This window comes from Dasypus novemcinctus, chromosome 9 (genome assembly GCF_030445035.2).
Source record: "Dasypus novemcinctus isolate mDasNov1 chromosome 9, mDasNov1.1.hap2, whole genome shotgun sequence".
In the NCBI taxonomy this organism is placed as follows: domain Eukaryota; kingdom Metazoa; phylum Chordata; class Mammalia; order Cingulata; family Dasypodidae; genus Dasypus; species Dasypus novemcinctus.
The window spans coordinates 68,129,683-68,141,737 of record NC_080681.1 but is presented as its reverse complement, the minus strand read 5'-3'; the positions used below and the strand labels follow the sequence as shown (position 1 = coordinate 68,141,737).

The 12,055-nt window shown below is 38.1% G+C and overlaps 1 protein-coding gene across 10 annotated transcripts in view; it reads left to right on the top strand.

Moving 5' to 3' along the window:
• PATJ (PATJ crumbs cell polarity complex component) overlaps window positions 1-12,055 on the top strand; it is a 435,722-nt gene that overhangs the window by 390,778 nt on the left and 32,889 nt on the right. For all 10 annotated transcript variants that reach the window (XM_071217421.1, XM_071217419.1, XM_012519032.3 and 7 more), the window contains 4 exons: window positions 1,274-1,357; window positions 6,120-6,313; window positions 8,580-8,727; window positions 9,800-9,886. In XM_071217421.1, the coding sequence (XP_071073522.1) occupies window positions 1,274-1,357; window positions 6,120-6,313; window positions 8,580-8,727; window positions 9,800-9,886 (513 nt within the window). The remainder of the gene's footprint in view (window positions 1-1,273; window positions 1,358-6,119; window positions 6,314-8,579; window positions 8,728-9,799; window positions 9,887-12,055) is intronic.

Sequence of the window (12,055 nt, the reverse complement as noted above, 5' to 3'; positions counted from 1 at the left end):
CAGCACCCTTCAGTTTTATTTAAAAAAAAAAAAAAAAAAAAACAACTACTGGCTTTTGGGTGCTTCAGTGTTCAGCTCCACAGAAATCCTGGAGACAAGAAATTTCAAAGTTTGTACTTGCTCACAGGGGGAAGAGGAAAAAAATAATGTAAGCAAATCCAATTTAGTATTTTTAAAATAGTCTTACCAGGAAGCACAGATTGCTCAGTTGACTTAATTGGGCACCTGCTTCCCACATGGGAGGTCCCGGGTTCAGTTCCCAGTGTCTCCTAAAAAAAGAAAAAAAGGAAAAGAAAAAACCAACTCGGGAGCCAATGTGGCTCAGTGGTTGAGCACCAGCTTCCCACATACAAGGTCCCTGGTTCAATTCCCGGCCCCCAGTACCTAAAAAAAAAAAAAAAAAAAGTCTTACCAAAAGTATATATACATTTGGATATGTAAATGTAAAATTTCTGAAGAGGTCCACAAGTTGTCTTTGGGGAGTAAGACTGAGAGTCTAGAATAGAAGTCAGTCTCTTTCTGTGGTATACTATACCCTTTGATATTGCTTGGATCTTTTGTATAACATGTTATTTTTACAAAAATAAAATTGTTTAAGTTATTAATTTGAAGGGATAAAAATTACTAGATTTTTAATTCCATAGCTAAGAAACACTTGCCTCAATCAAAGCATACATACCTTAGATATTGTTATCCTGATTTTATGGCTCAGAATGCTGAGTTCAGAGAATTTAATTTGCCCAAGATTATACAATGGCAGAGTCAGGATTTGAACCCACAGCTCTCTTACCCTTAGGTATGTAAATGCTCTTTCCCCAACTCCATATTCTATCCCCCAGGGCCAGTTCAATCCAATAATTTTTTTTTCATTTCACAAGTAATGAGGCCAGACAGACCCCTTCATTAGGCCACACATTGTATGCCAAATCCTTGAATACTAATAAATACATGAAGCCATGTTTCAAAATATACCATAAAATGTAAATAAGAAAGGCACATAGTTCACCTCAAGTTCATTCACAGCAGCATGTACAGAATTAAGAATAAAACACAGGGAGTAAGTTTAACATGAATATTAGGCAAAGCCAGTTTTGAAGGAATGAATTAATAAACTTGTGAAAAATTAATTGTAGCTCTGAATATATCCTGTGTGTCTTGTTTATCTTTAGGTCAGATAGAATATAAGTAAATATATTATTTTAGTAAATAGCAAATATTGGCTGCTGCCTATGGTGTGGTTGTTTGAAATTTAATAAGAATTTGTTTTTTATAGGATGCTATAGTTATACATGAAGTCTATGAAGAAGGAGCAGCAGCCAGAGATGGGAGACTTTGGGCTGGTGACCAAATATTAGAGGTAGGCAATTTTGAATTTTGTTCTATACTAGTAAATATGGTTCCTTTGCTACCCTTGATGGACAAAGCTGGTTTATCTGTTCACAGTCTTCTACTCAATTATATGCTCACTTATTTCTCTCCCATTTTTTTTCTTAATGCACGTTGAACAACTTCCTGGTTTAGAATCATGACAATCAGTCTAAATCTGTTTGTGAATACTTTTCTTTTTACTTAAAGGGAAAATTACAATTTCTGGTTTTATAATTTAAGTATCAAATGAGATTGTATAATATTGCAATTTGATTTGATTTTTTCGCTCCTACATTATACCTTACAAAATTCCTTCCTAAAAACCTCTATGTATGACATATACACATAAACCCACACCTAATATTTTAAAGTATTTTTTGAAATTTTAAGAATTATTTTCTTAATTCTAATGAATCTTTATGTCAAATGGAAGTCCGTGCCCTGATCTGTGTTTTCAAGCTGATGTAAATGTAGAATCATCTGCCTCTTTTTTTTTTTTTAATTTAATCCCCCTCCCCTCCCCTCCCCCGGTTGTCTGGGTTTTTTTCTGTGTCTTTTTGCTGCGTCTTGTTTCTTTGTCCGCTTCTGTTGTCGTCAGCGGCACGGGAAGTGTGGGCGGCGCCATTCCTCGGCAGGCTGCTCCCTCCTTCGCGCTGGGCAGCTCTCCTTATGGGTGCACTCTTGCGCGTGGGGCTCCCCTACGCGGGGGACACCCCTGTGTGGCACGGCACTCCTTGCGCGCATCAGCACTGCGCATGGGCCAGCTCCACACGGGTCAAGGAGGCCCGGGGCTTGAACCGCGGGCCTCCCATGTGGTAGACGGACGCCCTAACCACTGGGCCAAAGTCCGTTTCCCTCATCTGCCTTTAGCCATTATACAGAACTTATTAAAAATTTCAGTGCTTTCCTTGACTCTTTCATACTGACTCGTAGTAAAGGCATTTAAACCTGTTAAAAAGTGCCAAGGCTTGCAGTATCTGAGCTAAGGAACAGAAGAAGGGAAAGCCAACATCAGGCATTCTGGTAGGTAAAACTAAAGAGCCCTCTCTATGGTATGAAACCTTTAGGCAACACTTATTTCTTTCATTGGATGAATTTGATTGAATAGTTCACATTTTATGGTGGTATTTTGCTTTGCAACTTTAACATAGCACATTAGGATTGACATCATAGAATTTTATTTTTCCCTTTGGTGGTTCATTTCTGCCTCCCAAGATGAAACTAGAGATGTAATTAAAGGCAGAAAATACAAGCAAGAAGGGGTTAAAAGAGAAGCCGGGCTGATTGCAAATTAAATTCAAGGCAAGTTATGGGGTTTTCCTGCAGGTTTTTACTGTGCTTCATCATTGGATTAGGACATATTCCCAGTACATTTATTAAGGTACAAGTGTACGAGGTTAAGAAAATAAGTGAGGCCTCTTTGGGAATTGGCTTGACTGCTTTAGTATACAACACCATTTTAGTGGTTAGGAGTTTGTTTTTTTCTCCTAGATTTTCTAACGAACTGGTGTTATCATGTTTAGCTTTCCAAGACGAAATAGATTAAATATTCAAAATGATACAGATATAATATTATTGGATACTTGTATGAGTTGTAAAACCATGCATTTTTTATAATAATCACTTAAATTAAATCTAATATATTTATTATCTTGATTGTGATATTACTTTCCCAGGCTAAATTCACATATGTCAAAATATACCAAAGTATACACCTTAAATATGTATAGTTTATTTTTTCCCAATTACACTTCAGTAAAGTTTTTTTTAACTTAATCTATTTGTATTAGACCCTCAACTGTAGCCGTGCTCTATATTGATGTACAAGTACTCAGTACAGATTAGCATAAAGAAAGCAAATTTTGTTTTAAGTGGAAGGAGATTTTGAAAGGTCATGTAAACCATTTCCTGGTATCTAGCAGAATTATATTCCCTAATCTGAATGGATGATCTGCACTTCTTTTGACAGGCTTCTTTCTCACCTCAGACGGGATCTAGTCCATGAGAGAGTATAGTGTGTTTAGGTAAGAAATATAGCTCTCAGTTTGATCAGATAAAATATTTGCTCTCTAAGCAGCTTTGGACCCCTCATTCAGACCTGTTCTAGTTGTGGCCAAGGTGCATAGTTGAATAATCAGCCTGTGGCCAGAATGTTGCCTTTAGAAGAAAGCAGGCCAGCTTCAGTGAAACATTTTGAGATCATGAAACAAGGCAACTCATATCAGTACTTCTCCAAATAATGGCCTTACCACTCATGAGAGTCCTCTGCATTTTGCAAGCTGACCTTCTGTTGCACTAAATACAACCTTCATGTTAAAATTAGGATAAGCGAGAGTTTGCTTCCAAAAATATAGCCAAATACTTTTTTAACATGGCAGGGTTTATGATTCTATGACTGGTGTGGATTATGGTCTTTCTGATTCTCCTTTTAGGGTTGCTGCCCCTTGTTACCTTTCCTCTACTCCAGTTAGCCTCCTATACGTAGGTGTAGGGAAGAACACGAAGAATTAATGCCTGGTTTTCCTGAGAAACTGCTACCCTAGCTTGGTTATCCTTCTAAAGCAGTCGTTCCCCTCTTCCCCACCCCTCTTACCTGAATGTGAAATGCTCCCATTGACAACTGGGGCTTCCTGTGGTCCTTCTTTTCAAATAGAGAATGCTGCCATTACCTCCCCTACCCTCTATAAACAGTATTCTAAATAATGTATGCAGTGCTTCTATCAGTCACTGAAGTTAATACATCATTCCACAATATTCTAGCCACACAGTGACATTTCCCTCATGATTATCAGCACATTCAGTGGTGTCTCTGATAAGCAGAGAAGCAAATGGAAACTGTGAACTTGGATTTGAGCAGACATCTTGACACTAGATTTTCAATACAAAATGCTTTTGTAGTGTTGGAGTTTAATGACGATGTTTTTCATTTAAAAAGTATAATTGTTAGGGCCTTTAAAAAAGTATTTATTAACTTACAAAGTTCACCTTCAATCCATGGAGGTAACTTTTTTTTCAACTGAGTAACAGAAGCGGTCTTGTGTGCCATCTATTGGAATACAGGAAAATAATCAGCTCAGACCCATTTTCTAGAGACATTGTTTTCCCCTTTGTGCTATGGGCTTACCTTGCAAACAGTAAGAATGTATTCATTGGCCTAACGTGACAATTGAGTGCACATGCCCTGACTCCAATTACTTCAATTCCTTTTTATCCCTCTTAATTTTTTTACTTTTAGAGTAGCTTTAGATTACATATCTCTTACATAAAAAATATAAGGGGTTCCCATATACCCTACTCCCTCCCCATCCCACACTTTCCCAAATCAATAACATCCCTCATTAGTGTGGTACATTTGTTATGACTGATGAACTCACATACTTCAATTCCTTTTGGAAATATCCACTTCTAACTTGTATTGCTCATAACTGTATGCCAGACCCTGTGCCAAATACTTTATAGATTTATTTAATTTAATCCTCACAACACTAAGTATGCTTCTTATTATTATTACTCTCATCATCTCCAATTTATAGACACAGGTGAAGCTTAGCTTATATGATTAATATAAGGTTTCAAATAGTCAGTAAGTTGGAATCAGCACTAATACTGAATTCCATCTAATATCCAAAATCCATGTTCCCAACCTTTTATTCTAAGAAGAGTTAATCTGAGTTACACAAGCCCACCAAGATATATTCCAAAAAAGAAAAAGTAGCTTGAAAAGTAGGTGTTTAAACATTTTATTGGTTCATAGAATTTAAACAGTACCTTACAGGAAGCGGACTTGGCCCAGTGGTTAGGGCGTCCGTCTACCACATGGGAGGTCCGCGGTTCAAACCCCGGGCCTCCTTGACCCATGTGGGGCTGGCCCATGTGCAGTACTGATGTGCGCAAGGAGTGCCCTGCCACGCGGGGTGTCCCCGCGTAGGGGAGCCCCACGCGCAAGGAGTGCTCCCCGTAAGAAGAGCTGCCCAGCGTGAAAGAAAGTGCACCCTGCCCAGGAATGGTGCAGCACACACGGAGAGCTGACACAAGATGAGTCATCTTGTTGACGCAACAAAAAGAAACACAGATTCCCAGTGCCGCTGATAAGGATAGACGTGGTCACAGAAGAACACACAGCAAATGGACACAGAGAGCAGACAACTCGGGAGGCGGGAGGGGAGAGAAATAAAAAATAAATCTTTAAAAAAACAAAAAAAAACACAATATCTTAAATGTTACCTTCTCCAAGATTTTGTTGTTTTTTCCTTCTTTCTTGCTAACAATCTTTATGCCACAGTTGCTTAGTCTTTAGAATGTTAGCACTTTAGCACTGGAAAAGGCCTGAGACCAGCCCCTCATTGTACAGGTGGAGTGGAGTAAATGGGCTTGACGTGCCCATGGCACTTTGAGGGGTCTGGTACAAGGAATAAGCAAACTGAATCTAAAAATATTGAATGAACACCAATATTTGTTTCTCTTTTGATCTCAATTAAATGAGCCAGTTAGTGCCTGCTCCCTTTCTCATGTTGATCCCATAGTGAAATTCACAGCCACGTAATATTGCATTCTGTGTACTAACCCCCCAATGCTTATTTGGGGGGCAGGGGGAGTGTAAGGGCAGGTTGTGCTGCTAGTGGTCATAACCTGTGTGCTTTGGGAACAGCTGGACATTTCTGGAGGTTTTTCACCAGTTGGATCAAGGTCCGGCTGCAACAGGGAGAAGCCTCTGCCGTCAGCAGCCCATCACAGCATGCCCGTTGTTCCAGGTGAACGGGGTTGACCTGAGGAGCGCCAGCCATGAGGAGGCCATCGCAGCCCTGCGGCAGACCCCCCAGAGGGTGCGGCTGGTGGTGTATAGAGACGAGGCACACTACAGGGATGAGGAGAACTTGGAGATTTTTCCTGTGGATCTGCAGAAGAAGACTGGCCGAGGACTGGGGCTAAGCATCGTTGGGAAACGGTAAAAAAAAAAAAAAAAATTTTTAAGCTATGCACATCAGGACTGGCTCTTTTCCTTCAGAGTTCTAGGGATTAATGTCTATAAATATGGAAAGATAAAACCTAATGTTCCGGGTTCAGTCCCCAGCCCCGGTACCTCAAAACCTAATGTAAGCTAAAGATATGATTCCAAAAATTAAAATATTTATGAATGTCTGAACAACATAGGTCATATTTCTAAACAAGGTCTTATCAAAAAAAAAAATTAAAAATTCACATCAAGATAGAATTTCAAGCCCAATCCACTCAGAGTGTTGAGACTTATATTCCCTTATCAAGTGAGAACAGTCAGCAAAGTTCTTCCAACCTGGAATCTCCTAGATCGGAGGCCTGCGGGGATTAATTAAGGCAGTCATACCCAAGAAACAGTTACTATCAAGAGAAGAGGTAGATTTAGACAATGCTAGGTTAATAAAATTGCTCTGTCAAGGAGCACTTTATCCATTTCATGCTATGTTAAAACTAGTTGAGTAGACATAGTTGAGAGACAAGCATAAGTTCTTCATGACAATTTTCTATTAAGAAAAATATATAAAAAGTAATAGCTTGCCTCATAAATGGAGGTAGATTCTAGTGGTTAGGCTGCTCTGTTGATATATGCTGCTTACCCATGTGATGGGAGTTACAGTATTTGTCCCTGAATAATATCAGTAAAGTTTTTCTCACAATGAATTGGAGAGGTGAGTAATCTCCTGAAATTGTAGTTTTAGCTTCCATAGTTTACTGGGTTTTAGGTATCTTGTATGCATTAATTCCAACAGGGCTGCCATATTTCCAGGGACATCCCAATATGGCCTTAAATTGTATTGACCATCCTCTTAGGAAGAATTCAAATTAATTTCATAATTATTATTTCATGTGTCCTCATCAACCTCTGGTGTCTAGCCAGTGTTTTTTTCCAGCAGTCCAAACTGTTATTAAAATAAAAATATTGGCCACCATATTTGAGCACTGATTTGTGCCAAGAATGATGTGTCATCATCTCATTTTTTACTTCAACCTCCTAAACCTATCATTCTGAAAATGCATAACGAAACAAATAAGCTCATACTCTTACATTTTTAAACAAAATCAACCCACATCTAGGTGCAGAGCAACTAACGGAACTGATCTTGAAGTTTGCTTTCTTGTTATGACATATATATATACTTAAAGAAATTCCATATAGGGTCATGGTTTATGCCTTATTGACTGTTAGTGGATTGATGAAATGATTTCATACAACATCAGTATTTCAGTTTGAATTTGTGAGAGTATTTATATTCCTTAGCATGTTAAAATTCCATTATAAAGGATTAGATGTATAGCTCTCAAAATTCACAATTCTCTTTGACCAGCAATTCCATTCTAAAGATGTGCTTATAGATATGTTACTCATTGCACTTTGTTTGCAGTAACTGAAAAATGGAAATAACATATATGTCCATAAATGAAATTACGAAGCATTCATAGAATATTATATAGCCAATAAAAACAATGAAGAAGCTCCAAATACTAAAAAGGACCAGTCACCACAGGTATATTAAGGTAAAAAAAAAAAAGTTTAAGAAAACACAACTGGAGGAAAAAAGCAGAGTGTGTGTGTATCTATTCACACACACACACACACACATAGATGTCCTATACACACAGGCATTTACTTACATATACAGAATGTCACCTGGAGATACCCAGGAAACAGTAATATTGGTTACCTCCAGTACTACTTGGGAGCCAGAGAACAGATGTGAGAGGGAAATTTTTTAAGTTACACCCTTAACCTCTTGAATTTTGAGTCATATAAATATATCAATTAATCAAATAAATAAATACAGTTAAAACTTTAAAAATAATGGAGAGGAGGGAGAGAACAAGAAGAAGTGTATCAGATGCTAGTAATTGTGCTAATCTTCTCTAAGGAAATAACCTATACATTTTAAGAGTACCTCCATTGCCCTTTTTAAAGTAGATTTCTATTTTACTTCCCTAAAATTATCATCTTTCAGAAATTATGCCTGTAGGCTAATAAAAATGAATATTTACAATAAGCAGCATAAACCTTTTAAAGAGTGAGTGCTCAGAAGTTTACAATTTGAGAAGCAGTGGATATTATTGAATTTGATGACTTTGTAGGGTCCTTCCTTCCAAGTCTTAGGGTTTAGTAACTCTATATTGAATGTCAGTAACCTCAGATTTAATAAGGAGAAGTTAGCTTGTGCCAATACCACATTGCTTTATACTATTAACAGAAATGGAAGTGGCGTGTTTATTTCTGACATCGTGAAAGGTGGAGCAGCAGACCTTGATGGGAGATTGATTCAGGGAGATCAGATCCTATCTGTGAATGGAGAGGACATGAGAAATGCCTCACAGGAGACAGTGGCCACTATCCTCAAGGTGAGTCCGAGGTTGCCTTCTGCCTAGTGGGCATAATCGAAGTCCAGTGGGAATTGTTCTCATCTAGTTCGATTGTGAATGGGTTGGATTTTATGCTAACTCTACTTTTTGCTAGAAATCTAGCCTCTGATTAATTTCAACAACAACAAAAAAATCAGAAATAGCTTTAAAATAAAGCTCTGATATATTGACCAAGAGCATTGGAGAGAACCCTGCTTTGGGATTTCTAAACTAGTTTTCCGTAATTGTGAAAATTCCAAGTGTACACAATTAGCCACTGAAGGCACTTGATGGGGTAGATTCTCCTGGAATCACAAAATTCATCCTCCTTCCTCCAGAGCTATATCAGGGAGTTTAGTGTTGTGAATTCATCAAATCCAGCTTTTATTGTTCAAAGGAATGTTAAAAATAATCTAGACCAAGTCCTCCAATTCCTAAATGAGGATTGAAAAGTAGAATGACCTGCCCAAGATCACATTGTTCCCTGCTTGAGTGGTTTTTCTACAATCTGAGAGTATCTCACTAAAGTTGTAGAAATGTTAAAGTTCAAAATTCGCTTCCAAGTGTCCCTTCCACAAGGATCCTACTTCCCATTGAAGAAACTTGTTAATAAAAATTCTTACACATTTCCAGTCAGCTATAACTAGGTGCATTTTATTCTGTATTTCACAAGTAGCCATGGAAACTTCTGTGAAGACCAGTGAATTTTGTTTATTTTTAAATCCTGATTTGCCAATATGGTCAACTTTTTTCTCCTTTTTACCACTTTTTCTTAATTATTTCTCTGCTCATAAAGACTTTTACTAGTAGGAAGAAAGAGAAGAAAAGAGGTGAATTGAATCTAGTTATTTTGGATCCTGCTATCAGCAAGTTTAAGAAATCATAAGATGAATACTGTTGAGTTTTTAAATTTTTATTTTGTTTGTTTGATTGATTACCAATTTCCTTTTTGCCTGTTGCCTTCATCAGCCATTCACAGTTCTTGACTACAGAGATGAGTGAGGTTGTGCGGTGATGCTTTAGAGCACAATGCTACCACTTTTCATTTCTGTTCTTTTCTTACCTTCCCAAGTGTGCTCAGGGGCTTGTGCAGCTAGAGATTGGGAGACTCCAAGCTGGGTCCTGGTCCTCCTCAAGGAAGACATCGCACAACAGTCAGGTTGGTGACGGCTTCCAGTCAGACTCGCTCGCTCTCCTGCTTCCACTTGGAGAAGGGTCTCCATTTCATAAGTGATTGTTTGGAAATATCTAATATGTAGCATTTTCATAACATCAAGTTTGGTATATTTTGATGTGTTTGGATTAAAAATGAAAGGCAGGAGGAAAATTCATTAATCCCCAGATTTTTCTCCCCTTTATTGCCTGCAATGTTTTCTTAGAATCACTTTTCTCCCCCACTGTTAGTTCTGTATTGCCTATGCATGCATGTACACAGCTGTGTTTATTTAAAAGGAAAAAAAAAGGAAAAGCAACATCTGGTGGCAATTTGACCCTCATTAGCACAACATTGTTCTATTCATTCAATTAAATATTGCTATAAAGTTAACTTGTGAATAGCCACTCACACATGCTGAGGGCAATTAATGGTGTATTCCTAGGAGAGCAAAGAATGTGGGGCTTCTCCTTTGGGAGGGAGGCCTTAGTGGGTGATATTTTGTGGGTTAGCAAACATCTTACATTTATTTGCAAGTCTGATGTAACGGCCACCTTTTTTTTTTCGGAAGGATATTTCACTCTTTTTTTTATTGTAATGACTGACAAAAATCAATATTTAGTGCCATTGGGTATATAATTAACCTATAGAAATTTGTATGTGACCCCCTAATCCCTTCTACCTATGTTTTGAGGTAAAAAGCATGACTTTTGGTCCCTTCCTTGGTTGCCTTAGATTCAAAGCCCGTCCAAGGCTTCATTCAGGAGATGCTCGGATCTTGTGGTTAGCCCATAGGTGATTCTGAAATGCAGCTGACTGCCTTCTTTGCCTACTCGTGTCAGGAAATGGATGAGATAAAATGTCATAGTTCAGATAGGATCACCATGCTAGTAGACTAGCTGGCTTTCTTAGAGAATTCTTAAAGCAGCCAAACCCAATAAGCACCATGTTAAATTTTGGAACTTTTTTTTTCTTTTCATTTCTGGCTTGCCTGTTGGGCATCAAATATCATACATACTAAGACTTGGTGCTTCAGTGGGGTTCCAGGAGTGAGTGGTTAGTGACAATTCTGGCCAGACTCATATCAATGATGGAAACTTGAGGTGCAAAGCATTTATCTCAGCCATAGCAGTTGTCTCAGGCTCCTTTCCTAATGAAGGATTCATTGAATGATTTCATTAAAGCCTCTTTGTACACAGGAGATGAGAACACAGAATGTACAATAATTATTCTCCATGACAGAGTATGCGAGGGCTGCACAGAGAAGGTTCCATTGGGTCTCTCTCCCAAAGGAGTTTGATAGATGGAAGAGAAAGAAGACATTCCAGATGGGGGGAATAGGATATGCAAAGGCATAAAGGGGTAAAAGGAACTCATGTGTTATAAGTTTGGGCTGACAGGTGAGGTGGTGATTAGGGCTGGATTTCTGTTCTGTTTTTGAGTGTCTTAATGATTAATAAATCTTCACACCCAGGTTAAATACAGAGCTAGCACATTTAGAAGCTATATCATTGTCATAGAAATCATTGTTAACATTTTATTTGTTTATGACTGTGAACTATCATATTTTGGAGCCTGGGACAAAAGTACTTATCCCAAACCTTGCACAGAATTTTTATTTCACAGGGTAGAAGTTGCATTCAATTTTAAAAGAAAAAGTAAATTTTTTTATCTTCTCCTTTTTCTTAAAATTATGGCTGAGATGTGAGAATTTGCACTGTTCATTGGCCAACTGGAAGAAGAGTTAAAGCTGTCTGTGAAAAGGAAATATCTTCCATCACTCTCAGTTGAAGACAAAATGGAGAAAAAGATGATCCCATTCCCAAACATTTTCAAATCCAGAACTATTTAAAGTGGTCAAGATCCCCTAGTGACATAAATTTCCTTCTGGGCAATTATAAGAAAAGAAGATAGGTTCCTTCTTTTGAGGACTAAGGAGAATTATAGTCAATTGGCTTGGCCTCTAGCAAGCAGGTTTACTAAGTGAAAACTTCCAGCCTTGGGGCCACCAAGCCTATAGTTTTAAATGGCTTTTCCCATTAACCAAGAAGGAGTATTGCTACTCTGCAGAGAGGAAGTATGTATTATAAAGCACATTTGAGAAGTCTTTCCTCAGATAACTGAAGAAACACAACCATGGAAAGATCGTATTTTTAAAAGCTTCGGCAAACGTTT